Below are 23,759 nucleotides of genomic sequence, written 5' to 3'. Positions count from 1 at the left end.
TTATATTCATCCTCTAGCTGTGAATTGCTGCTAGTTGCAGATTTCTGAAACTTTCTACCTACGATTGACTGCACTGTTGTTCCTTAGTTAAGGAATGGTGGAGGGTATGGAAGATGGACCAAGCTTTGCTTTTAGTATCAGCCAGTTGTAGAAGCTCTCCTGACGTCTGATCATGCTTGCCTTGGAGCTCTTTTGCCTTTGTCTCATGCTGGTTTCACAGAATATCTTTTATTCTGTGCCTGTTGCTGTATTTGCTGTATCTGCTGTAGACTTGTGTGACAGTTGCTGGTCAGGTAGGCTTGATTTGCCTGCCCTAAATGAGGTGTGAGATTTGTGGGAAGCAGTGTGGACACACGGGTAATTTTCATGCATCCTGGAGTTGCAGAAGTAGCCCACAAGTAGAATGATGATTGCAGAGACCCAACTAGATCAGCCCATAAAGTGACGTGGCACACTGATGGGAGAATTTGGCAGATAGGATTCCATTCACACTTACTTTGTTGCAGGTGCACTTTTCTCACCTTTCTCATTCCCATAGATAGAACCCTAAGTGTGTCAACAAAAAAAAGTGTTTAAGTGTTTTGCTGAAGTCTGTGCCTAAATCAGCTTTGCAAGTAGTCCTGTTGGTTACTTATCTGCATCTAATTAAAACTGTCCAAGGACTAGTCTCTGACCTAGAGCCTAAATGGCATATCCCAGCTTTTGGCCACACAATTACTTTTTTGCAGGGTGAGTATGCCCAAACTAGTCTTTAGGAGTGGCCATTTACTGCTATAAATGTAGCTATTGACTCCAAAGTGATTGATGAGTCTCTCTGAATAGGCCCTTAATTTGATGAAGCAGTGTTTCCTAATCTGGTGATAGCCAAATCCAAATGCTGCTGTATCAGTTTTTCTGAATTAGATGGGAGTATTGACCAAAGTGAAAAATTTATGGTCTGTGAAATACAGCCTTTTTTCCCACCTTTTGGTCTCTTGAGAAATTGGAGCAGAGGGGAGGGAGAAGGATTTGGAGTGAAATGTTTGTACAAGAGTAAAGCAAAGCACTGTTACACTCATTATACAGTCCTGATTCATCCCTAAAGTTCAGTCCATCCTGTGCACTGAATGAGGTAGAGATCCTGTGGAAAATACAGCATGTGTTCATATAATTAGAGTGTTATGCATTTGTGCTGGCTGAATTTAAGTTACACTTCCTAACTTCAGTGCTTTACTGTTTGATTCTTTCCATTAATTTGCTTCTTTGGGAATTAATTCCCCCTGTCAGATGCCAGATATAAGAATTCTGATACCAGAACATGTTTTCTTGGGAATTGGAAAAATTGGAAAATCTTGGTTAAATGGAGAAATTTTGGTCCAGAAGATGCGCCTTCAGTGTTTCTGCCTTTCATCCCATATTGAGAACCAATGTCTGATTTGATATCAATATGATATATGCAGTTAGGGTTTGTAGGCTGATTTGTTGTATTCAATGTTTTTATTTATGGAAGCGTAATTTCAAAAACAAATCGGTTGGTGTTTCTTTCCCTGTTGGATGCTTGAATGTAAATGGTAGGGGAATTTTCAGAAGTGCATGTTATTGGCTGTTCTTGTTAAAGTTGGATGCTGTAAGAAGAGTTAGGTACTGAGTATCTTCAGGAATCCCACACAATAGTAAGCTGCTCCCCCGCTAGTGTGTGTTAAGACCTTTGTGCTTAAAAGTGACTTCACATTTAAACACTGACCTGAAACTGTTTCTTTTAAATTAAACTGTGGTACAACTCAGATTATTCTAGGTATGATAAAAGTACTACAGCTGATATGCAGAATAGTATCCAGTCTTATCTATTTCGCTTTCTCTGTATGCTAATAGATTGTGTTTCGGTGAGCGTTGAGGATGACGTTGAAGCAGTGATTATTGACAATTCTGAAGTGGAAGATGGAGAAAATGGACTGTCCACACAAAGCTGCATGTCAATGGAACAAAACACTGAAGTAAACAGTGATGTCCACCATGTGGCTCAACTTGCATATGGTAATTAGAGTACATTTTTTTTGTGATCCAATAGTTGATGCCTAGTTTTAATGCTGTATGTTCGTGCTGCTGTCTTTAATGTTTTCTGTTACCCGCATCTCTAAAACACGTTTTATTAAAAAGCTAGAAATTGTTTGACAGTGAAGTTAAAATGAGCTGCTACTTACTTGTTTGCTTCAAAGGTCCTCTTTATTAATAGTGAACTCACTGAAATATTGTTACGTTTAAAAGGAGACTTTCTTATGTATACTTGAACTAATTAGCTAGTGATTAGCATGCAATTTGAAAAATAAACGTCATGGAAGAACCTAACCGATAAGATGAAGCTTTTAGATAAACTGCCGCATGTACTTCAGTGGAGTACTTTCAATACTGTTGTAAAATGGTGGTAGGATGTTTGTTTAAGGTGGTAAATTATTAGCTGTAAGTAGCCTTTGGTGAATTTTGACTAGGCTGATGGAGAATAGTGTAAGACTTCTGAGAGACTTTGATTTTGGATGCTAAAAAATACAGTGAATTAAAGACAGTCATATTTGTTGTGAGCATTTAGTAAGTCCAGCATCAGTATTATAAAGTTAGCAAGGAAAATGCCTTAAGGCATTAATTACTTAATTAAGTGATAGTATTTATGGTTTTTTTCAATCAGATGACTTTATAGAGGTTGTCAGTATTTCTCTTCAGCAGAGTTAAGTCATATCTCTGTTTTCTAGTGTCATTAGGTGCTTCTGAAAACTCTTCCTGTGTCTTACTTGCCAGTAGAGTATGTTCTAATTTTTTTGTACACTTATGTTTGAAAACAAATTTGGGGGGAGGAGAAGGAGGATGATTTGGATGGTATGCTCTGTTCTTTGGCTGTTTTTTGTTTTTTAAAAAGTCCAACCAAGAAACTGTTGTAGACAGTTACTTGCCTAGGTTTCAGGAAATAAATAATTATTTCATTATCAGCAAAGAGTGTTTTCTGTTTTGGGAGATTTTTGGTAACGTCTAGGCTTACAGCTTCTGTTGTTGTAGATTGCTAGCATTAAGTATTGCCTACTTAATATATGGTATAGTGAGATGTATGGCCAAAGCACAACATATTTTTATCTTGCATGTAACTGTTGAACTTAACCATTGTACAGAAATTTTCTCAGCTTTTTTTTATTACTATTTTTTTATTTAATCATCATCTTACGTTGATATCTTGTAGAGCAGTCTCTTTTCTCGAGATCTGGTTCTGTCTGTGCAAACTTGTTTCTCTTAGTCCTATCTTGCCTACCGGTACTTAGCTGACAGAGGAAGCTCAGCATCACTGAGATGCAGATCTCTGTATTTATTCCTCTCCCATGCTGCAGGACATTTCCATTATGCTTTTTACTTACCCATTCATGCCCTAAAACTGGGCAACACTTTAGCTAGCGTTTCTATTTAAGTCCTCACATCTGGGTCTAAATCTAAATTAGGGCAGCTAATCAGAAAGCTGATTAGTTTATTTAACATAATCCTAATGAGTGTAAAATGTAATTGAACCAGCTACCTCATGTTTTTTAAGTGAAGTGTCACTCTGCTTTTGTCTCGAAGTACCTTCAGTTTGAGGGAGTTTGCTGTGCCTGGGCACTAATCCTGCTGCCTTGCACCTTTTCTACCTTCAGCATGCTTTCTTGCCTGTACTGGTGTTTGCCCTACAGAGTGCTGCTAAGTCCCAGACTCTAGTTCCAGGATGCTTAGATGAGCACTAGCTAGATCTATATGGTAAGGATAGATAGGTGAGATTAGCTGGGAAAGGAAGCAATTTCTGGAGTTGGGTGGGAAGGGGGAGGGGTGAGTTGAATTTTTTTAATCTTCACTCAAGAGAACAAATAGCGAGCAGTTTTTTCTTATTATTCAGCTATTGGTTGTGCTTACAAATGACATCAACTACACTAACCTAGCTACTGGAGATTTCCTGTGCAGCATTCCCCAGCTCTGCTACATCTCTTGTCCACACTCTTACCGCTTGTGTCTGAGTCATTGAAGCGGCTTTCTGTTTTGCAGATGATACTGGCAAATGCAGTCTTGACTCATCAAGAAATACCTATGGGAGTATCTCCTTCAGAGAAAGATCTCATAAGTTTATGGTTGAATACATTGCCATTTTTCTATGCTATCTCTGGCAGTACTTCTTCTAGTATGTAAAACACAAGCTGTTGTCTTTGCTTTCAGTGTTCTCACAGCTTGTCGCCATCCATTGGACTGTTATTCTCCTTATTTGCTTTTGAGACGTTCTTTCCTCCTTCCAGTCAGGCCATGAAATTAGTTCCATTATTTTGCAAAAGTAGTAAGTACCTTTGTACTTTTTCTCATGCTGCCCCTTTTACTTGGGGGAATTTACTTTAAGCATCCACAAAGTCCCCCTACATACCACCTCAACCTGTTCTAATCTCCAAAATGTCTTCACAGCAGACAGAATGGTCAAGACTTGGTGCTGCCTTTTATGCTAGTTAAGTTTTTTTTCTTTATACTTTCTGTGTTCCTTGTTTCTTTGAACCCTTCCAAGGTCTTGTGTAGCTTATTAAGTCGTCTTTGTCTTTTAACATCTTCTCTTGCACAGTTGTTCTTTGTATAGTGCTTGGCTCAGTCTATAGCTAAAATATACAGAAATCAAGGGGAAATAATTTGGTTACTTTTTTCTGGTTACTTTTTTTCTTTTCTTTCAGGAGTGTGTGGGGGTTTTGTGTTTTGGGGGTTTTTTTTGTTTTTTTAAGAGCTGCTATAGTTCTTTCCTTAAAGTTTGAGGTAGAAACCTGTAAATGATGAACAGGCAGGTTTGGCAATAGAAACGTGCCCTTTGTGATACCTGTGAAAGTCCTTTAAGATTTAACAGCTTTCAAAATATGGGTTCTGGCAAGGATGTGGACTTTGAAAGAGTTAGGGAAGAGTGACAAACAGTTTTGGCAGTTCCTTTGTTACAGACTGTCTGTATTAGTTGAAACTGTGTTTTTAGACTATATAAGTTAAAATGCCACCGTTCTTTGTGCTTTTGAGGCGTGGCAGCGGTACCTTCTCCAGCTTTCCCCTTGTCTGTATTCATGTGGCAAGCTTCAAGCAGCAGCATTAGAGCCGTATGTTTGTACTCCACAGGCCAGTTGTACTAAGCAATGTGCAGACTCTCTTAAGAGAAGAGTCCATGCCCTGAAGAACGTAGGATGAAGTCAGAATATAATGAAGGATAACAGGTAAAATATTAAACAAGAGGAAGGTACTTATAACCAGTCATTAGCAAATAGCAAGTTCTGTTGGCCAGGGCTACAGCATACATCAATCGCTTTCTCTCAGATCCTTAGTTTTAGTCCTCTTTCTGTCCTTTCAGAATCAATTTGCAATGTACTGATGGTCTAGCTCTACAGCTCAGCTGTTTGTCCAGGATAAAATGAGATAGGCAGTTTCCTTCAAGATGCAGCAATATATATGTGTGTATATATATCATTTTTTTTTCTTCTAGTTAATTATGGGAAAATTTATTTAGTCTGCCAAAGTCTGCAGAGTCTTTAAAACTAGGTATATTCCAGTTTAAGTTTGTTTGCAGCTATACATGTCAGTTAAAATTTATCAGATGTTGTTTGATGAGGTGTTTGGGTGTTTTTGTCTGTTTTTTGTTTTTTCACCAAGATAATAGCTTTCGCAAATGTTGCTTGGATGTTACTTGGATATAGCAGTGAGTGATGGCTTCTGCTTGCCAGGCCATCTATACTTAAGAGGTGGGGGCATTTTGCGTACCAGTTTTGAGTAGCTCATGTTTGGGAATCCCCACTCCACACTGTTGGCTCATCAGAGGAGAGACCAGGACCAGATCTTTTTCATTGCGCAGTCATGTGGTGACAAAACCATAGGGGAAAAAAAAGCTCATAAGAAGGGTGGGAAAGGGACAGGTGGGGACTAAGCAAATACAAATAGTGGGAATTGTGTTTTGCATTGTGAGTGCATTGCCTGAATTTCAGTTTGTTGGTTTTGTTGGGGTTTTGAATTTTGTAACAATATAGTTGAACAGGGAGGTGGAAATTGAAAATCAACAGTGAAAAGCAAGGCAAATGGAAATGGAGCCTGGTGAGAGTTTGGAAGGAAGAATGTTAATTTTAGTCTACCAATTTGAGATCTAAAGAAATTGGATTAGTAAGTGTTTAATAATATGGTAGTAAACAAATCTCAAGTAACCAAGTGATTTGAAATCAAGAAATGGGTGACTGTGCATGTTTTTTCTAGTCAAATGTGTAATTCAGTGACAGAAACCTGCTGATGTGCTTTGCTTTCTCTCCACTTTTCCAGGAAGTGAGGGCTTATCAGTGCTGGCTGAACGAGTGGTATCGCAGATGAGCCATTCTCCAAGTATGCAGAGAGGAAATGCTCACAACCCTGAGAAAATGGATTATGTGTTTTCACGTAATAAAAGAAAACGACTTGCCCCTACTCTAGTGGGACAGAATGTGGTATGTGTAGCCAAACAATAGTCCTTTGTTTTGAGGCCAGTAAAATGCTACTGGAAATGCCATTTCTTCTCTTGCCCATCCTCATTCCATGAAATCACTCTGAAGAAGTGTGGAGTGGGGTCTCCATGTAGCACCTGGAAGCATAAAACCTTGTGCTGGATAGTGTACATGTGTATAAAAACAGCTAGTCCAAACATGGAAGTAACTTGTACTAATTTCCCATGTGGATGCTCTTATTTAGGAGTAAATAAGTCTTTGTGTAAATTAGGATAATAGAGTTGAAACTTAAGGTTGAAGAAGGATTTGCCTCCGTCAACAGTTCTGTCCAAGGACAGACTGCATACATTCTGCCAGTTGTACAAATTTTTAACCCTTTTTTTAAAAATTAGGCTGGATTAAGTATGACTTAAAAAAAGACCAAATTACAAAATTCATCATATATGCTGGACAGGAACTGCTGTCATCAGTTAACAAAAAAAGTAAAAATTGTCCAGATGGTGGCACTGTTGGTTCATGTCTAGAAGCAGTTTTCATGGAGTAAAAAAAGTTATTCTGTTTGGATTGTGAATAGGTGTTTTTGTGCAGAGTTATACCCGTAGAAATAAATATCTACTTTTGTTTGAATTGACTTATTTAAATTAGAGTAAAAATCCATATGGAGTCTCATATAAACTGCTTATGGTAGTACCTAAGCTGATGAAGTTCTGACTTCTCAGTGTAACCAAATAAAAATACATAATATTATATAAGTTAACAGATTTATATTAAACCAAAATAAGATACTCATCTCACTTTTGCTTTAAGATTATTCATGTGACCTAACCATACCCATAATAAATGAGATGCCCGGGTTAAATTTCATTTCCTTGGCCCTCTTTTTAGCCAGTGGAGGGAATATCAATACCTCTGAAAGTGTCCATGTTGGATTATTAACAGGTTCTCTGTGGAGTTTTACGCTTTGAATTCTTTCATTATTCAGAACATAAGTTCTTAATGTTATTTTCCAGATGAAAATGGGGGAAGGAGAATACGAAGATAGTGACAGTGTCATTTATGAGTATGAACCAGACTATGAATGTGTAAGTTTTGGATGTCTTTTTGTTTGAGGTTTTTTAAGACTTACTTTGAAAACTTGCATTGGGGATGCATGTTTTGGGGTAGAATAAAATAGTATGTGAGGCTTGAAGTTGGGATTTTTGGCTTAATGTGATATCCTAAGGCTGTGTAGATATGACCAGCTTACACTATTTGTTATTATTTTTAATGAAAAAGGGGAGTATCATATCTGAAGCTTCCTACACAGGAGATCTGCAGAAAACTCTTATGGAGGTCCTCAGTTATTGCCAGGTATCTCTTTTTTTTTCTTCTTCTTCTTTTTTCTCTTCCTGCTCTCTGAAATTACCTTGAAACAAAATTTTTAGTTAAGTTTTGGGAAGACTTGTAGTCTATAGTTGATATTCTACTACTTCAGTATTGCCTGTTGTTCATATCTTAGCTTTCACTTAACTACAGTATTTTTAATCAAAAATAATCTATTTCTTCATACCCTCTGAACTCTTCCCCCTACACTTGCCATGAGTGCTTTTCAAATGTTCAGTTTTAATACAAAATGTTAAGTCTAGTGACTTGGGAAGGACTGTATGGTAATGGAGAAGATTTGACTGTCACATGCACCTAGCTTTTGAAAGTACCTGAGGCTTGCTTTTAGAATAATGCCAGAATCCTGGTAATGTTGGTTTTGGTGAGTTCTTTGCTTATGACTTCTGAAGCAATAATTGTCAAGATTGAAACTCAATGTATCGGTGGAAAACTAAAAGCATCCCTTATTTATGTAGGTAAGAACTTGCAGCAGCTAGAGTCGCAGTACTCTAAAGTACAGTCTGAATGTCATTCACTCTGGAGAGGATAATATCTGAGTGTCTTGTAGCTAAGTATTAATGTCTTGTAAGTCTCATTAGGGATATATCCAGCAACGTGCGGAAGAAAATGTAGTAAGACTGTGCAACTAACTTTCTCATCACTTGTCTGGGAACATAATTACTGTAACAAGTAGTGCTAATGAGAAACTACAGCCTCTTTTTTGTTGCCTACTGTCCCTATTCCTTCTCCTTTCTCCTACTAGTAACCCCTCCCCTTCTTCCCCCCTCCTCCCCCCTCCCCCCAGGTAAATCTGCCCCCAAACTTGTCTGTATGCACTAGGGATACATGAGGTCATTTGATAGTGTCTTTGTCACCCACATGTATTTAAGGCCTATAGTGCTTCCTTGAGATACCAGTAAGTTTCCAGAAGGTGTGTGGATTCTTTGTCTAGGGATAATCAGTCTTAAAGATAGCTATGATCTTCAAACCTAGCAATTGGTTTGCTGAAACTGAAAATAATTTCAAATTCTTTATCTACCACTGAATTCTTCCTGTAATTTTTGTGGTTTTATAGCCATATATATTTTTAAGACTTTCACTGTGGTTATGTTGTAGATCAGTCACACAATAAAATAAATTGCTTTTGTTAGTTGAAGACGCACATTTCCTTTTTCTAACTCTTTCAGTTATAATGGCCTTACATATTTTTTTGTAGTAATAGCTGGTGACATGTGTCTGATGTGCATTTCCAAGTTGGATTTCAATATTGGATTAATATTCTTTATCTAAATTCTTCATTCTGTCGTGGCATATCTAAATTGCTATGTAAGTATTAGTTTGAGTTGCTAAATCCTAGAAATACTGAAGAAGGAACTTTCCTATGTCAGTGTAATGTGTGTTGATAACTGGTGGGCTTCAAATGCTTTGATTTTTATGGCTTTTATATATGAGAATTTGGGCCTTTGAGATAATGCTTTTAGAGAGTTTGTACCTGATTGTGTAAATAAAGCAACATGAATTTTTAACCTCTGAGAGAGAACTTGATGAGCCTGGGGACAGGTGACTGAAGATCAGATACTCTCAATCAAATATGTAGTTTTTCGAATTTCTCATCATTTATTCTGTGATTATTAAAAACATGGGTGCAACTGATTTCAGTGCTGTTTGTTCTGAGATGTGAGGCTGAGATGATTTCTCTACACATCAGTTACCCTCCTCTCATTTTACTTTAGAGATGGTATTTTTCTAAATGCATTTCCCATTAGTGATGTAGAAATCAGTATTTCAGTATGACTGCCTGTGAGCCTTCTAACCATGCTTAGAAGGCTAATGTGACTTAAAATAACTTATCGTAATACCCAACTTACTCAAAGATTGTCAATAATAGCTTTTCAGTGTAAAATGAGATGTACCGAATATTAGAGAAAATAAAACATTTAGTGGAAGAGGAAGAACAACCTGTAAGTGCCAGCTATGTTAAAGTAGCAGGAGTAAGCTGTTCTGAGATTTTTTTTTTAATGTGATATTTATTATTATTTGCATATGGTGAGTAAGTTAGTCTTTAATACGCTTATAGAATGTACTGATATTACCTAGTTTTAGGGAGGGTATTTCACCTTAATCAAACTTTAAATTGGGTGCTTGTGGAGCAGTATTATTTTCAGCTTCATTTTTTGTCAGGCCATGTATGATGCCATTCAGAAACTGGATAAAAAATTTGACTTGCTTCATCGAAAAGTCTCCGAAATGCAGCATACTCGTGTGAAGCCACTGTTGCTCAAACCTGTGAGTATTAAAGACCTAAGAAGTTCTTTTTTTCTTTAATTCTGGTTTTTTTTCCTGATGCTTGTAAAAATCTCCTTTCTCTAAGATGAAAATTAGTAACAAACCAGTAGGTTTAGAATCCATTTCAATTAGATTATTCTAGATTGCTTGTTATACGCTGACTTCAGTCTCCTGTGTCCGTATTGACCAGTGCTTATAGAATGGCTGGTGGTCCATATCAAATTCAGGTGCCATAGTAGATGCTGTAAAACTCTATCTGTAGTGACAGAAGAGAGATGTCTGGTTTATGTCTTAGGCTGGGTATGTTGGTGTAGTGTGACTAGCTTCAAAGTGACATTACTGCTTTACTAGATATAGTATACTGTCTCATTGATGTCTTGGCTTCTGCAGTCAGAAGAAACTTTCTGTACCACTTGCACAGGCTAGTTCAATTAACTAATTGATTTTTAGATTTCAGTAGTGTGTTGTCATATCCGTTATGTAGAATTGTATTTTTTCTAATAAAATGCTGTCTTTTTTTTTTTTTTTTAAGAAGGCACAGCACTGACTACACTCGGTCTGTTTTGTTACTGTATGTTTAATCTGCTGTTAACTGAAGAGACAGAGTATTAGTACTTGTAACTAAGTCACAAATGCTCCATAGAAGAAAAACATAACAGATGTTTTTTTTGAGAAGGTCATGGAATCCATAATGACCTTTCTTTGTCAACAACACTGAAAAGCGTTTTTAATGTGGCAGACATGATTCTGGGTGTCGGTACATGTAAAGACATCAGTAAGACTATTGAAGCTGAGGGGGAAAATGTTGACATTCTCATGCATGTCAGTTATGAGTAGGATGTTATGTTTTGTTTGGGAATTGGTTTCTTGTTGTTGTTGTCCTGACAACTCCAAATTTGTATTGTCCATTTATCCAAAAATACCTGATTCAGGGAATAGCCTAGTTCTGCCAGCTACGCTTGGTCCCCATGACCTCTGCTCTTTTACCCTCCAGTCTGATTGTTTGCGATGGCAGCTGCTTTAGTATTCAGATTAAAAGTTACCTGAAAACTTGTACTGCTGTATTGTGTAATGGGGAAGAAAGGAAATGCAGTCTGCCAACCATTTTCTCAATTTCTGCTAACGTTTTCTCCTTAGAACTATCGGGAGTGCTGTCGATTTTAGTAGCCTTACCATTGTTGTACCTGATTGTCTAAGGGTATAAATAAAGGTTTGTGTAAAAGTACTGTTTTCTTATTAGATCAACTCAGCTGAAGAAATGGACAAACTTTCAGGCTCATAAACCTTTCTTCAGGTCATAGATTTTTAAAGGTTGCAAGGGCAGAATATAGTCAGACCACTGTAAAGACTGGGTGTCAACTACATTTGGTAACTCTTGCTCGGTGACTTATTTTCATCTATAACATGTATTTCAGGGTACGTATCTTTCTTAACAAAAGCACTCCAGGTGATGGGAAAACACAGCCCATCTCTCAATTTGTCTTTTTTATTCACTTTGGAATTTTCCATCCTAGATAAGATCTGAATTTCTTATGCTTTCAGCTAGCAAGTGAAGAATGAAGAGGCAACCTAGAGAAAAAATGAATAGGTTTTGATCATCTTTTTTAAAAAGAAGCTAACATTGAAGGGGAGGATATCCATTTAAAATTCAGCAGACTGGGTCAATTGTTGACAAATTCTGAGTTTTCTTTTGCCTGTTCTTTTTTAATAAAAAAACTGAAACAAGACCTCCACAAAGCAGTCTTCCTCATTATTTATTTCATTGGCTTTTTAGAAGGTGATTGTGCTAGCACATCAGGGAAAAAACTTGAGAAACCTACGAGCTGAACAGATAGACTGCTGGTGTCTGGACTACAAGTTAAAATAAAAGAAATTAGAGGGAGGGAGAAAAAGGAATAGCACTGGCTTCTTGACAGTGACTCCTTAAATGAAGAGTCCGTTACCAATAGCAAATTATGAAAACTTAATCTTTCTAGTTTGCTAAGGAAAAAAATTACCAGCATTTAACCTTTTAGTTGTTTTCTGAATCATGTTTACAGAGACCAGTTGGCTTTGCATACAGAAGTTCCAGTCACTTGCCCCAAGGAAAAACTGGAGTACAAAAATCAATGGAAAGGGAATCAAGCCTTCATCTCCCTTCACCAGGACAAGGAAGGCATAGCCCAGTCATAAGGGTTGCTCTGCAAAAGGGCCATGTTCAGGTCAACTCCACAATAAAACGTGTTCAACAGACTCTTCAACTTGAATCACAGCAGCCTGTTCTAAGGCAGAGCCCACCACTCCCCACTATAGTTTCTACTCATTCATTGCATTCACCATACGCGGCAACTAATGGGATCCCTGACCTTCCTCCACGATCAAATCTTGCAACTACTGTTGTGGAAAGCACTGTCAACATTGCGTCTTCACCAGTGGCATCATCAGTGATGCCACCATCTTCTGAGACCAATTTGGGAAATAATGCTGTGCTGGTGAACTACAGAAATGCATCTGGGAATGTGAATATTAGTAAAGAGCTGCCATCTTCTTCAGTCTCGATCAATCCTAGCTTTGGTGAGTTCTTTGTAACAGATAATCATAAGAGTAGGCTGAAAAATAAAATGCTGCTCATAAATAAATAAAAAAGCCTAAAGAAATGCATTTATCATTATTTAACAAAAGTAAAGGAGCAGAACTAGCTGCGTTACAAGCATTTGTATAATGGAATAATATTTAAAATTCTTGAAATAAAAAGAATGTTTAATATGCCAGAAATCACTTTAAAGTGTCTGTACAGCATGTATGTAGTTGTATAGGATAACACAAGTCTTTGATTTGCAGTTAGTGCCCTATTCTTGCTCAGTTCTCTTGATGTAAACTATTTTGGCCTGTATACATGTCATCAATACTATATACATACTATGCCTAAGTTTAAAAAGTCAGATTACTGGTAAAGCTCAGCGAGATGTATGACTTGTATACATGTTCTGTATTTAAGAAAACAAGTTAACCAACTTGCGTGAAGGAAGTACCCATTTTCTTCCTGTAGAGCATTTTATCAGTGAGAGTTTCTTTTCATCTCAATTCCTCCAGTGTTTGATTTATTTTGAAATATTTAATTCCACAGAAAATGAAGAAGAATTCCATAGGTCATTGCATGTGCTTGTTACTATAATGCAAAAATAGCAGCACATTTTAAAGCCCAGTGCATTTCTTTATGAAGTATAAATGCCCTGAGTTGTGTGGAAGGCCAGGTTATGAGATTTTGGTTGGTTTTGGTGTAAAAATAATTTTATAATACAGCTGAAGAGCTGCATGAGTATTAGGTGAAATGCTCAGAGATAACCTATCTGTGAGTTTGTACACAGTGTATGATTTAGTGGTACTATATATGGATATGCCATATATGCCATTCTTCAAGGGTCATTGTCTTAAAAACATACACAGTATCTGCACATGGGTGAAATGGACCAATCTGAGCACTTGGACATCTTATGCTTTTAATGCATTTTCTTTTGTAGTATTATTTCAGTTAGCTATGCTGGTGACTAACATGAACTGAAAAGTTGTTTCCTTTAGCATTCCAATTTAAAGCTGCTTCTGTGTCTTCTGTATGTACAAAGATAATTAATATATAGTATAATGAGTTGCACTAGAGAACACTTACTGAGATTTCCTTATCTGTAGCTTGGTACATCTTAAGAGAAACAGTTTCAAAAAGAACTCCTTTTTAAAAATTCACTTGATTTTTCTTTAATTGCTTTTGTTTTATAAAAGAGTATGTTGGTGACCCACTGAGAAATGTAAAAGTTCTTGGAAACTATTTGATGAAAGCTCGGCAAAAGACTAAACCAAAGTATGCAGCACGCTACTTGGTCCGTGTCTTGTTCCCCAAGGAAACATTATTGTGTAGCATTATGGGAGTGAGCGCACGAGGGCGCAGAACATTGGACGCTAACAAAATTGCTGCAATAAGAGGTATGTTGCCTTTTGAAATTCATATGTTTACTTTCAGTAGTTACTGTAGTTCTTAACTTACAAGATGTCCTGGTCTCTGACTCTGTTAATCATTGTCTAGCAATTGCTAAATTGGTAAATGTGGCAGTGAACGTGCTCCATGCTGCTGTGTCCTTTGGTTTTGAGAGAAGTACCTGCCTTGTAATTCTCAGTGTTCATTTTGAATTCTTCAATATAGATGAAACACTTCTAATTTCTCCTAGTTTCATTTACTTCTGGTTCCTCAGTCATGCTAATTGTTTCTAAATTTTTCATTACAACTTGTTTATAAGTGATTGTTGTTTTCTTTTTTTGTTTGGCCATGGTACATCTGGGACAAAGGTTTTCTGTCCCTGAAATTCACTTTTCTTGCTTGTTTGAGAAATGAAGATGAGGAGAGCATATTTTTAAATGTTGTCAAGCCATTTACCCAGATCCCAAGGCACATACGTGTGAACCTATACATATCCCCCTTCATGTTTAAAGGGTGGGGGAGGTTACTTAAACCACCTGAATTAGTTGCAGCATCAGCATTACTTAGTCTCTCTTTACAAAAAAAAAAAAAGTTGATAAATTACACCTTTCTCCTAATTCTGCCAGTAAATGCTGAATGATGAAAATACTATACACAACACATCAAAAAGATATTGTTGTACATCTTAATTTTGTAGCGCTGCTTAGCTTCAAAGTATGAGTCTTCCATCACACCTTAATAAAAGCTAGAAATCTAAAGTTCCTAATACAGGCATTTATTAGCATTTTCTAAGTTAGAAAGCTTTTAAATGCTGCTTTTTTTTGTCATAAAACTTAAAAGTCTTTCTACATTTTATATGCAGAATTTCTTGCAGCTAACTTTCCAAACTATGATTTAAGTGAATATGGAAAAGACTGGAAAACCTGTATCACAAACGTCAATGCCATGATCCGCTGTTTACGCTCTGAAACAAAAATAAACCCAGTAAGTTATCTCAAGGTGATCAATTATTAAATGTTGTTTGTACTTCATTCTCTAATTAATTATTTAAACTCCGCACAATGTGAATGCTCCAATTAGAGACTCCTTGGGTTCCATCTTTGCATGACTTAGCATAGGTCTGCTGATTCCAGCACCAGTACCATAGGGGAATATTGGCAGCATATCGCTTTCCCTTTCTCCACCTCTTCCTGCTCTCCTGTTTAGCATTCAGTTAATAAGAGTTGTGAAGACATAAGATACTCAAAGGAAATTATCATAAATGTTGTGCACAAGTAGGATCAGATTTGACTGAGAGCTTAAATGTGTAACTACTAGCACTGTTTTCATAGACTTTCCATCAGACCTATCTAGTCATGCGTTTCCAGGCTTTATATTGATGGAAACATCACTGCCAAAACACCTGTAACTCCATTTACCTCTGCTTCTAAAATGCTATCTGCAAATCCATAAATGTTTAGTGCCTGCTTCACCTGTGGCTTTAATAGCTGAAATGCAGGACTAGCTATACTGTAAATATGTGGAATCTAATTTATACTAATTGGGAAATGAACTGGAACACTAATTAGAAAACTGGTAGGCTTTTCCTAGTACATGTGTTAACCTCATTTATATGTTTCAGGAGACAGCTGAAGGGAAAGAAAAATTGGCTGACACTCCAGATACGTCTTTTTGTGTAGATTTAAATTGTAGTGAGGATAGCGAAGGCAATTCTCAAAACTCTCAGCAAATGACCACCTACAAATCTGCAAATGACCAAAATGACAGACTACAGAATTCAGGATGGGATAAATTTCCAGAAGCTTTCCATACACCTTCAGTCAAGAAGCTCCAGTCTCTGGAACCTATGGGTAAACTGAGAAATTTTCATTTATGCACATAGTATTTTAAATGGGCAGTGAGAAGCAGAAGATGGTACTGTAGGTGAAATTATGTAGTAAAAGGGATTTGCTGAGCTATGTCGCACTTCTTGTCCTCTTAAGGCAGTCATGCTCTCTCTATTTAGTGTGTTTTCTTGGGAACAAACAGGAGTGTTTTCTGGCTAACAGAACACATGTTCTCATCTACACATTTCTCATAATACATATCCTCTAAAAGAGTGGAAAGTTTGGTTGTAAGATAGTCTGTTCAGTCTCTCACTGTTTCAAGAATTATTTTGCAGCTGTCCCATTTTCTTACTTGACAGATTCTATTCTAATGGAGTGAACTGGCTCAGAATATCTATCAAGTGGTATTGTAATTTACAGAATACATCTTTCTTTCTATAAAACTGACGGTTTAGGGCAATAACTAATCCTAAAGCTGCCTTAACTTTTTTTTTAACAAAAATGAGCACTATACAAATGCTTCAATGGAAAAAATTCCATGTATTGCATATGATGGCTGTAGAGAGCTTCAAGGGAAATGATCTGAGGTTAGTTGAGCATAGAAATAATTCAATTAAAATCATTTTGGGGCTCAAGCAGATTTACTACTGCATCCAAGATTTGTTAGGATTACTCTTGACTCCGTAGACTTCCTGAATTGCTATTCTTTTTGCTTTCTTTAGTAATGTTTGCAGTGGAGTCAAGTTGAAGCAATTAAAAATATTTATTCTGTTTTCAGAATGTTTACAGGATCTAAGCATCATTGCAAAATTGGAGCTTTTATTTATTTATTTATGTGGAATAACATTTTCTTTTTACGTGAGAGAAAACAATGCAGAAAGCAATCATTAATAATGCAGGTGGCATTGTTAGCTTTGCTGAAGGTGTATCAGAAACACTGTTATACCGTTGTAGAACAGGCACATTTTTTTTTCTCTGCTATTTTGATGTCTGTCTGCAGTTTGATTATAGGGACCTTAGCTGTTCTAAGAGCAGCAGGTTCAGTCCATCTACTTGTGTACATAGCTTTTCATGCATTTTTAATCCATCACATTTTTGAGGTAGCAAAGTGCAAAAGTGTTGTGGCCCCCCCCCCCCCCCAACTTACCAGATCAGATATCTCACCAAAAATTCTTCCTTTCCTCCACCTTCAGCTTGTTTCGCAGGAGTGGTCTGGTTAGTTAGGTGTGATATTTCCAGAAGCAGTTGCAGCTTAGTGTTAGCTGTACTGTATTTTTTTTCCCCAAGTTTGAGATTTTTCAGGATGAAAAGTGTGATGCATAAATGTGCAGTTGTTATGGTTTTCTTCTGGTCTTTCTAAGCAAGTACAGTAGTTTCAGGAGAAAAAATTTCATGTCCTAGTTTTAATGTAAAAGCATGATGAGTATTGGATGAACAAAATGGTTTTTCTTTCCAACATCCTTTCTAGAACTTCTTGGGAGTCCTTGGCGCAACGTTCAGTTGCCTTTCTCAGTCATTTACGTAGCTAAGGGGAAGTCTCGGCCAGAGTTGTCAGCTCGCTATCTAATTCGTCATCTCTTCACGGAAGATGTACTGGTGAAAAGCAATGTATATGGTAATCTTGAACGCGGCATGAGTCCCCTGGACTGCAACAGAATTAATGCCCTCAGAGGTATGTCAGAAAAGCTCTATTCAAAGGATAGTATGGGGAAATTAACAAGAGTGATTAATTTTGTATCTTATGAACACACCATGCAGCTTCAGAAATAAGTCTACAAAACTCCTCTGTCAGATATTAGTACAAGCAGTGTAAAAAGCTGGGAGAAAGTGGATGAAGTTGTCTTCAAACAGTTCAGGGAAGTCTTCAAATCACAAAGCTGGCTCTTATGAGGGCACTTTAATCTCCCTGAAATCCGCTTGGAAGCGCAATGCAGGGGGATGCAGACAGTCCCAGAGGTTTCTGGAGGGTGTTGGGGATTTCTTGATACAGATGCAAGAGGGGCCAACCAGGGATAACATGCAGCAGGATCTGCTGCACTTGGCAGACAATGAAGAATAGGTTGGGGTATGATAATCGGTGGCAGCCTTGGCTGTAGAGACTATGAATTAATGGGCCTCAAGGTTCTGAAAGGAGTGAGGAAGGCAAGTAATAGAGTTAAAACTCTGGAGTTTAAGAGAGCAGACTTTGGCTTATTTGGAAAACTTGTAGGTGGGATCTCATGGGAGACAGCTCTGAAGAGGAGAGAAGCTCAGGAAAGCTGGTAGGCCTTTAAGGACCACATTCTGCAAGCGCAAGAGTGGTCTGTCCTGGACCTTGACAAGGCTGGAGAGAGAGGGACCTTGACAGGCTGGAGAAATAGAGTGGAACCTCGTGAGTCCTGCACCTGTGGAGGAATAACTCCAGGCACCAGGACAGGCTAGGAGCCAACCAGCTGGAGAGCAGCTTTGAAGAGAAGGCCCTGAGGGTCCTGGTGGACACCAAGTTGAACATGAGCAAGTGGTGTGCCCTTGTGGCAAAGGTGCCGACGGTATCCAGGGCTGCATTAGGAAGAACAATGCCAGCAGATCAAGGGAAGTGTTCCTTCCCCTCTGCTCTGCCCTGGTGAGTCCACATCTGGACTACTGCATGCAATTTTGGGTCCCCAAGTACAAAAAAGACATTAGTAAACTGGAAGGAGTTCAGTGGGGGGCAACTAAGATGGTCATGGGATTGGAATATTTGCAAGGAAACTAGGCTTATTCAGTCTGGAAAAGAGAAGGCTTCAAGGGGACCTAATAGCAGCCTGCCAGTACCTATGAGGAGGTTACTAAGAAGGTAGAGCCAAGCTCTTTGTAGCAATGAATGTGGGAGGACAAGACACCACAGGCACAAATTGAAATGGGAGATTCAGACTGAATATTAGGAGAAGCTTTTTCCCCATGAGTGACTCTGTGATTGGAAGGGAATGGATCCAAGTGCCTTGCCCCTTTAAGGGCTGAGAGGTCAGCTGTCCCTGTTTACTTAACAGGCTTGATTGAGAGGAAAAAGTCGTAGAAATGACTTAGTTGTGTAGAAGCTTACAGGTAGGATAAGGACTGTTGCCAAGTGAATGGGCAGCATTTTGAAACTGACCTATTTGAGCAGTTCGGATAACTGTTCTTCATTGAAGCACGTCAAATATTGTATAACGGCCTGTTCCATTGTGTGGATGTAGACAACTTTGCAATTTCCTCAGCTTGCATGAATACAGAATGCCTTCAGGAAGTTGCTTAGTGCCTTGTTCTGCTGGCAAATCCTATTCCAGAAGCAGGGGGAGGGGAAGTTACAGTTGGAGTTACAGTAAGGGTGCTGCCTTCTGCATCATTGTCGATACAGTGTTAAGGATTTTGGAACACTGATGCATGCCCCTTCCTTAGAGGGAGTCTTCTGTTTGCCTGTCATTCCCTCCTGCAAGGCTGGATTAAAGCAAGCAGAACTATGACAGCAGCAATAGAATTAACATAGCAATTATGCATAGCCTGATTGGATGACAGCACCTACTCCCCGAATGCAATCCTGCAGAGCAGAGAGGGGCTTTGCACAGGCTTGCAGTAGTCTTAACAATTAATTGATCTCTGCAAAAGAAAAGACATAATTAAAAAGCTGTTCTGTGGGCTGGGTACTAAGGCTTTGTAGGAATTCCTAGCTCTATTCCTAGTGGTAGGAGTTCTTGGTCTGTGCTGTAACTCTGAAGCCAGCGTTCTGGAATTTTTTGTTTGTTTTTGGAACTTGCTCTCAGGGATGTAGGGGAAGGGATCCTGGCTGCTACTTAAAGCCAGCAGCCTGTGTATCCTTCATCAGTGTAGTTCATTACAGGAGCATCCTGGGAATATAGGACTCTGAGGAGCTTTCTCTTTTGAGTGATCCAAACCACTCGGAGCAATCTGCAAGGGCACAGGTTTTCCTCTCAGCTCTTTTCTTCCTTCTGACCCACACTTTTCAGGCAAAATCGGTCTCCAGATATGGAGCCGCAGGCTACATGGGAAATAAAACAACTGTTAAACTGTTACTTGTTAGGATATATGAGAGCAAAGGAAGAACAAAACTGAAATAGTACCAAGTAGCCATACCTTTCCTTCTGCTAAGATGAAACTATATTGATCAAAGGAGATAGAAACAGTCATACTTTTGATTTGAAATTACAGTTGAGAATTCCTTTTTGGTACTTGCTTAGAGTTTTTAGGTGCTTGCTGAGAGAAAGGATGTAATTCAGTTAAGCTCACAAGGACAATCCTCAGTAATAAATTAAAATCTGTTCTTAAAACTACTCATTTTAGATGTTGAAGGTGAGAAAGTTGCAGCAGCGTTACCTTATGTATCATATTTTGCTATCTTCATCAAGTATTTGCTTCCTGATCTTCTTACAGCACAATAAGGAACAAACTCTTACAGTTTTCCTGTCACCATTGTTTCTGTGTTCTGTTAAATTACTGTGTTTCCTTTTAGTGAATATGGTTGTCAGAGATCTTTGAGAGGAGGGTTTGATCCTGCCAAATACTAGGCATTCTGAAATGGAGGCTGAGCCTCCTTTGCTTCTGTTGACTGCATTAGAGGCTGAAGCTATTCCACACTTTAAAGGATCCAGCCCACATGATGGTTATGTGCCCTTTTTGCATATTTCATTTTTAATCTTTAGACCTTTTGTTATTTGTAAGTATTTCAAAATAAATAAGAGAAGGGGAAAAAATCTGCCCTCTAGCTTTGGCTCTTTAAGCCTAATAATGTGCCTAGCTGTCCTGTTTTGGTAACATGCACTTATTTTGGCCTAGTTACATCCAAAAAACCATAAGGAGAATATAGCTTGCCTAAATAATTGATAACTTGCTCTTATATGTTTGTTTATTGTTAGACTTTCTTCAAGAGAACTACCCATCGTTTGATCTGAAGGAAACTGGATATGATTGGAAGGCATGCGTGGCTGCCATAAACAGCACAATCCGCAGTCTCAGACATGACCTTAAAAAGGCTACAGTTGGAATGCGCAGGAGAATCTTGGCAATGCCACCAGCGAGCGAAAAAAGTCCTCCACAGAGTCCCACTTCAGTAAAGCCATACGAAAGTGACACTATCAATCTCACAGACTGAAGTCCTCCAGCAGCTGTCTCAAATATTAGTTTAGTAGGTTTTTATAAATCCCACATAGATGCCTATTACACTGAGTTGTCAGCAGCACTAAATAGTATATTTCGTGAGACCAAAGTTGTCGGAAGACCTAGGAACCCTAACTACTTGTATAAGTAGGACTCGTGCTCCCCAAAGAGATGACATCTGGCTGTTCCCTCTAGCGTTTGTGATGTGCACTTTTCTGAAAGCACCTTCTTTTCAAGATTCATTGACTCTGAAAGAATAATTTGATTACAGAAGACTCGCTGCACATCAAGTCAGCAGAAGCAGATAGGAATGGGGAGAGAAGGGATGGTCCTCCTTGGAGAAAGATTCATAGCCAGTTAAGAGTATCTCGTTATGTGTGGGGAAGGAAATCTGATAAAACAGTTGGATATTTTAACCCATAATATCTAATGCAGAAAGGAAAATACAATTGTTACTGCATCTAGCTAATTTGTCATATATGTATCTCTCACTTTTTCCCTCCTGTAGCAGTCTTTGTTGTAAGATAAGAAAGGAGGCAGACAACAACGTAAGTACAGTTGTTGGTAAGTAATGTTTTCTTCCCTCTGATTTAGGTCTGGTCTGCAAACTCAGAAAAGCACCCAGGACAGACATCCCAACATTTAGTTCCGTTTGTTCTTGATGTAAATTCAAAGAAAATAAGTCTTCAGGGGCATGGTCTACTGTTCAGTGGCATATGTGTGTCTCATGACTGATGTCTACAAAATGCAAATCTGCTACAACTTTTATCGAGAGGATTTGGATCCTAATACAGATTTAAGAAAGAATAATTTCCATCAGTGTCAAGTCATTGGTCCTCCAGTTAAGATAGAGATTCTACTGCTTGTATGCACTTGGAGATGACCAGCATCAGTGGTACAGCTTCCCCAGCTCACGATCATAGCTTTTAGTATATAGGTCTGCAGCTGCTGGTCTCCAAGGTTAGGCATATTACTTTGTCTTATTAGGCTGCATTTTTGAAGACTTGTCATCCTGTCCTTGTTAACTTGCACGTCTCTCAGAGTTTAGTGATTATCCCTGTCTTGGCCTTTCTTTATGTTCACACAACACTAAGAGTTATTAATGGGCTGAATTACAAAAACAAACAAACAAACAAAAAACCCCAAAACCTCATTTTGGAAATTACTGGGATGTGAAAATAATAAAAATACGTAAATAGAAATTAATACCTATATGCATTCAATTTGACATCCCCCTCAGTTTTGTTCATAAACTGAAATTCAACAACAGCGGTTTTACAGAAGTTAAGGAGTTTGTTTGGGTTTTTTTTTTTCCAAAAGAGAAAATATTCTGTATATGCTTTCCTGTTGTTTGTTTCTTCCAGCATCAGTCACACAGTCCTGTCACTTTTTACATGTTGGCTAACTGGTGCGTGAACTTGCCTTGCCATTTATATCATCTCTGAGCTTAGTCTCAGATGTTCAGATTTTTCACAGAAAAATAGCTCTTCAGAAGACTGACACAATAAGGAACACATTTCATCCCTGAAAGCTGATGCAACTGGGACTTCCAAAACTATGTCTGTGTACATAGCAGAATCTAACTAGATCTGTCCCCCAAGACAAAGGTTTTATGTTTTTTTTTGTTTTTATTAGCAATAGGGTAAAATAGGAGTGAGATTAGTTGTTTTCATTTAACTTCTATCCATAACAAATGGGTAGTGTTTATTATATACATTAAAGGATCACAATACATTTTTTTTTTTTTATTGCAAGTTAGGATATGCAGTGTCCTTATCAAATAAGAAATTAATGTTTCCCCTACCAACTTTTTCTTGCCATGCAGATATCTTCGGCAGACTTCAAGAAATAAGGTTGAACTGATTAATTCTCAGAGAAATGTTGTACTGCTGTTGGTCAGTAACTTATGAAATTTGGTTCCTCTTGTTTACTACCAACAAATTCTGCTGTTACTGTTCTATACAGTCTTTCTTGTAAATGCCAATAGTTTTTATATTGTGTGTAGATATGACTAGTTTCAAATCTCAGAAGAAGCCAGAAATGCTTATATTTTTTCAGTAGTTATATGAAATTTTTTCCACTGTCATTCATAGATTTTAATGGTAGAATGATATATTTATTGAATAACCTGTCTGGCACTGAAATCTGTTAATGTGGTGCATACCTCTAGCTTCCATATTGAAAAGAGAGCTGAATAATTGAATAAATGTAGAAATAGTTTTCTTGTTTCTGTTAGAAATGTATCATTTTTTGCTAACTTTTATAAAATAAAATTACAGTATTTTGCTCTTAGAAAAAATATTTTACAAATAAAAGTAGCATATAGCTCCTTGACTAACTATCTGTGTCTTAAATATTTCTTGCATTATGGACTTACGATTCAGGTACAGTTTCATCTGAAAAGATTCTTTTGATCTCCTTTCAAGAACCAGAGCTTTGAGGAGATCTTCTGATTGAACTGAGATGACTTCAAAACTTAAACTGCCTTAACTGACTTAGTAAATCAAAGCAAACTCTTTGGATGTACTTACTTGGGTTCAGCTAAGGTCAGTTACAGCTCTGTATAAGTTATCTGAAATAGAGATTTGCACAAAAGAGTAAGAGTTTGGCAAAATATTTTTAAGACACTCCTTTAAACTGGCGCATTTTTCAGGAGATTAGGCTTAATTCACGCAGTGGATATTAATTCCTGTATTATTCCTTATTCGAGAAATAAAATGGGACAGTAAGGTAATTGTTCATTTGAAACACTGAAAATTCACCTTCCTTCATCTT

At 37.8% G+C, this 23,759-nt stretch overlaps 1 protein-coding gene across 7 annotated transcripts in view; it reads left to right on the top strand.

Annotated features, from left to right (window-relative positions):
- BEND2 (BEN domain containing 2) overlaps positions 1-23,323 on the top strand; it is a 28,603-nt gene extending 5,280 nt beyond the window's left edge. For 6 of the 7 annotated variants that reach the window (XM_026120734.2, XM_026120733.2, XM_026120730.2 and 3 more), the window contains exons 2-12: positions 1,852-2,013; positions 6,295-6,455; positions 7,463-7,534; positions 7,728-7,802; positions 9,996-10,100; positions 12,140-12,653; positions 13,857-14,057; positions 14,912-15,033; positions 15,671-15,899; positions 17,344-17,547; positions 20,744-23,323. In XM_026120734.2, the coding sequence (XP_025976519.1) occupies positions 1,852-2,013; positions 6,295-6,455; positions 7,463-7,534; positions 7,728-7,802; positions 9,996-10,100; positions 12,140-12,653; positions 13,857-14,057; positions 14,912-15,033; positions 15,671-15,899; positions 17,344-17,547; positions 20,744-20,979 (2,081 nt within the window). In that variant the 3' untranslated portion in view covers positions 20,980-23,323. Of the gene's footprint in view, positions 1-1,851; positions 2,014-5,112; positions 5,208-6,294; positions 6,456-7,462; positions 7,535-7,727; positions 7,803-9,995; positions 10,101-12,139; positions 12,654-13,856; positions 14,058-14,911; positions 15,034-15,670; positions 15,900-17,343; positions 17,548-20,743 lie in introns of all 7 variants that reach the window. The other variant, XM_064499575.1, reaches the window with a different exon arrangement.
- The last annotated feature ends 436 nt before the right edge of the window (positions 23,324-23,759 follow it).

Source organism: Dromaius novaehollandiae, chromosome 1 (assembly GCF_036370855.1).
Source record: "Dromaius novaehollandiae isolate bDroNov1 chromosome 1, bDroNov1.hap1, whole genome shotgun sequence".
In the NCBI taxonomy this organism is placed as follows: domain Eukaryota; kingdom Metazoa; phylum Chordata; class Aves; order Casuariiformes; family Dromaiidae; genus Dromaius; species Dromaius novaehollandiae.
The sequence above is the reverse complement of the archived record's forward strand: the minus strand, read 5'-3'. Positions and strand labels throughout refer to the sequence as shown.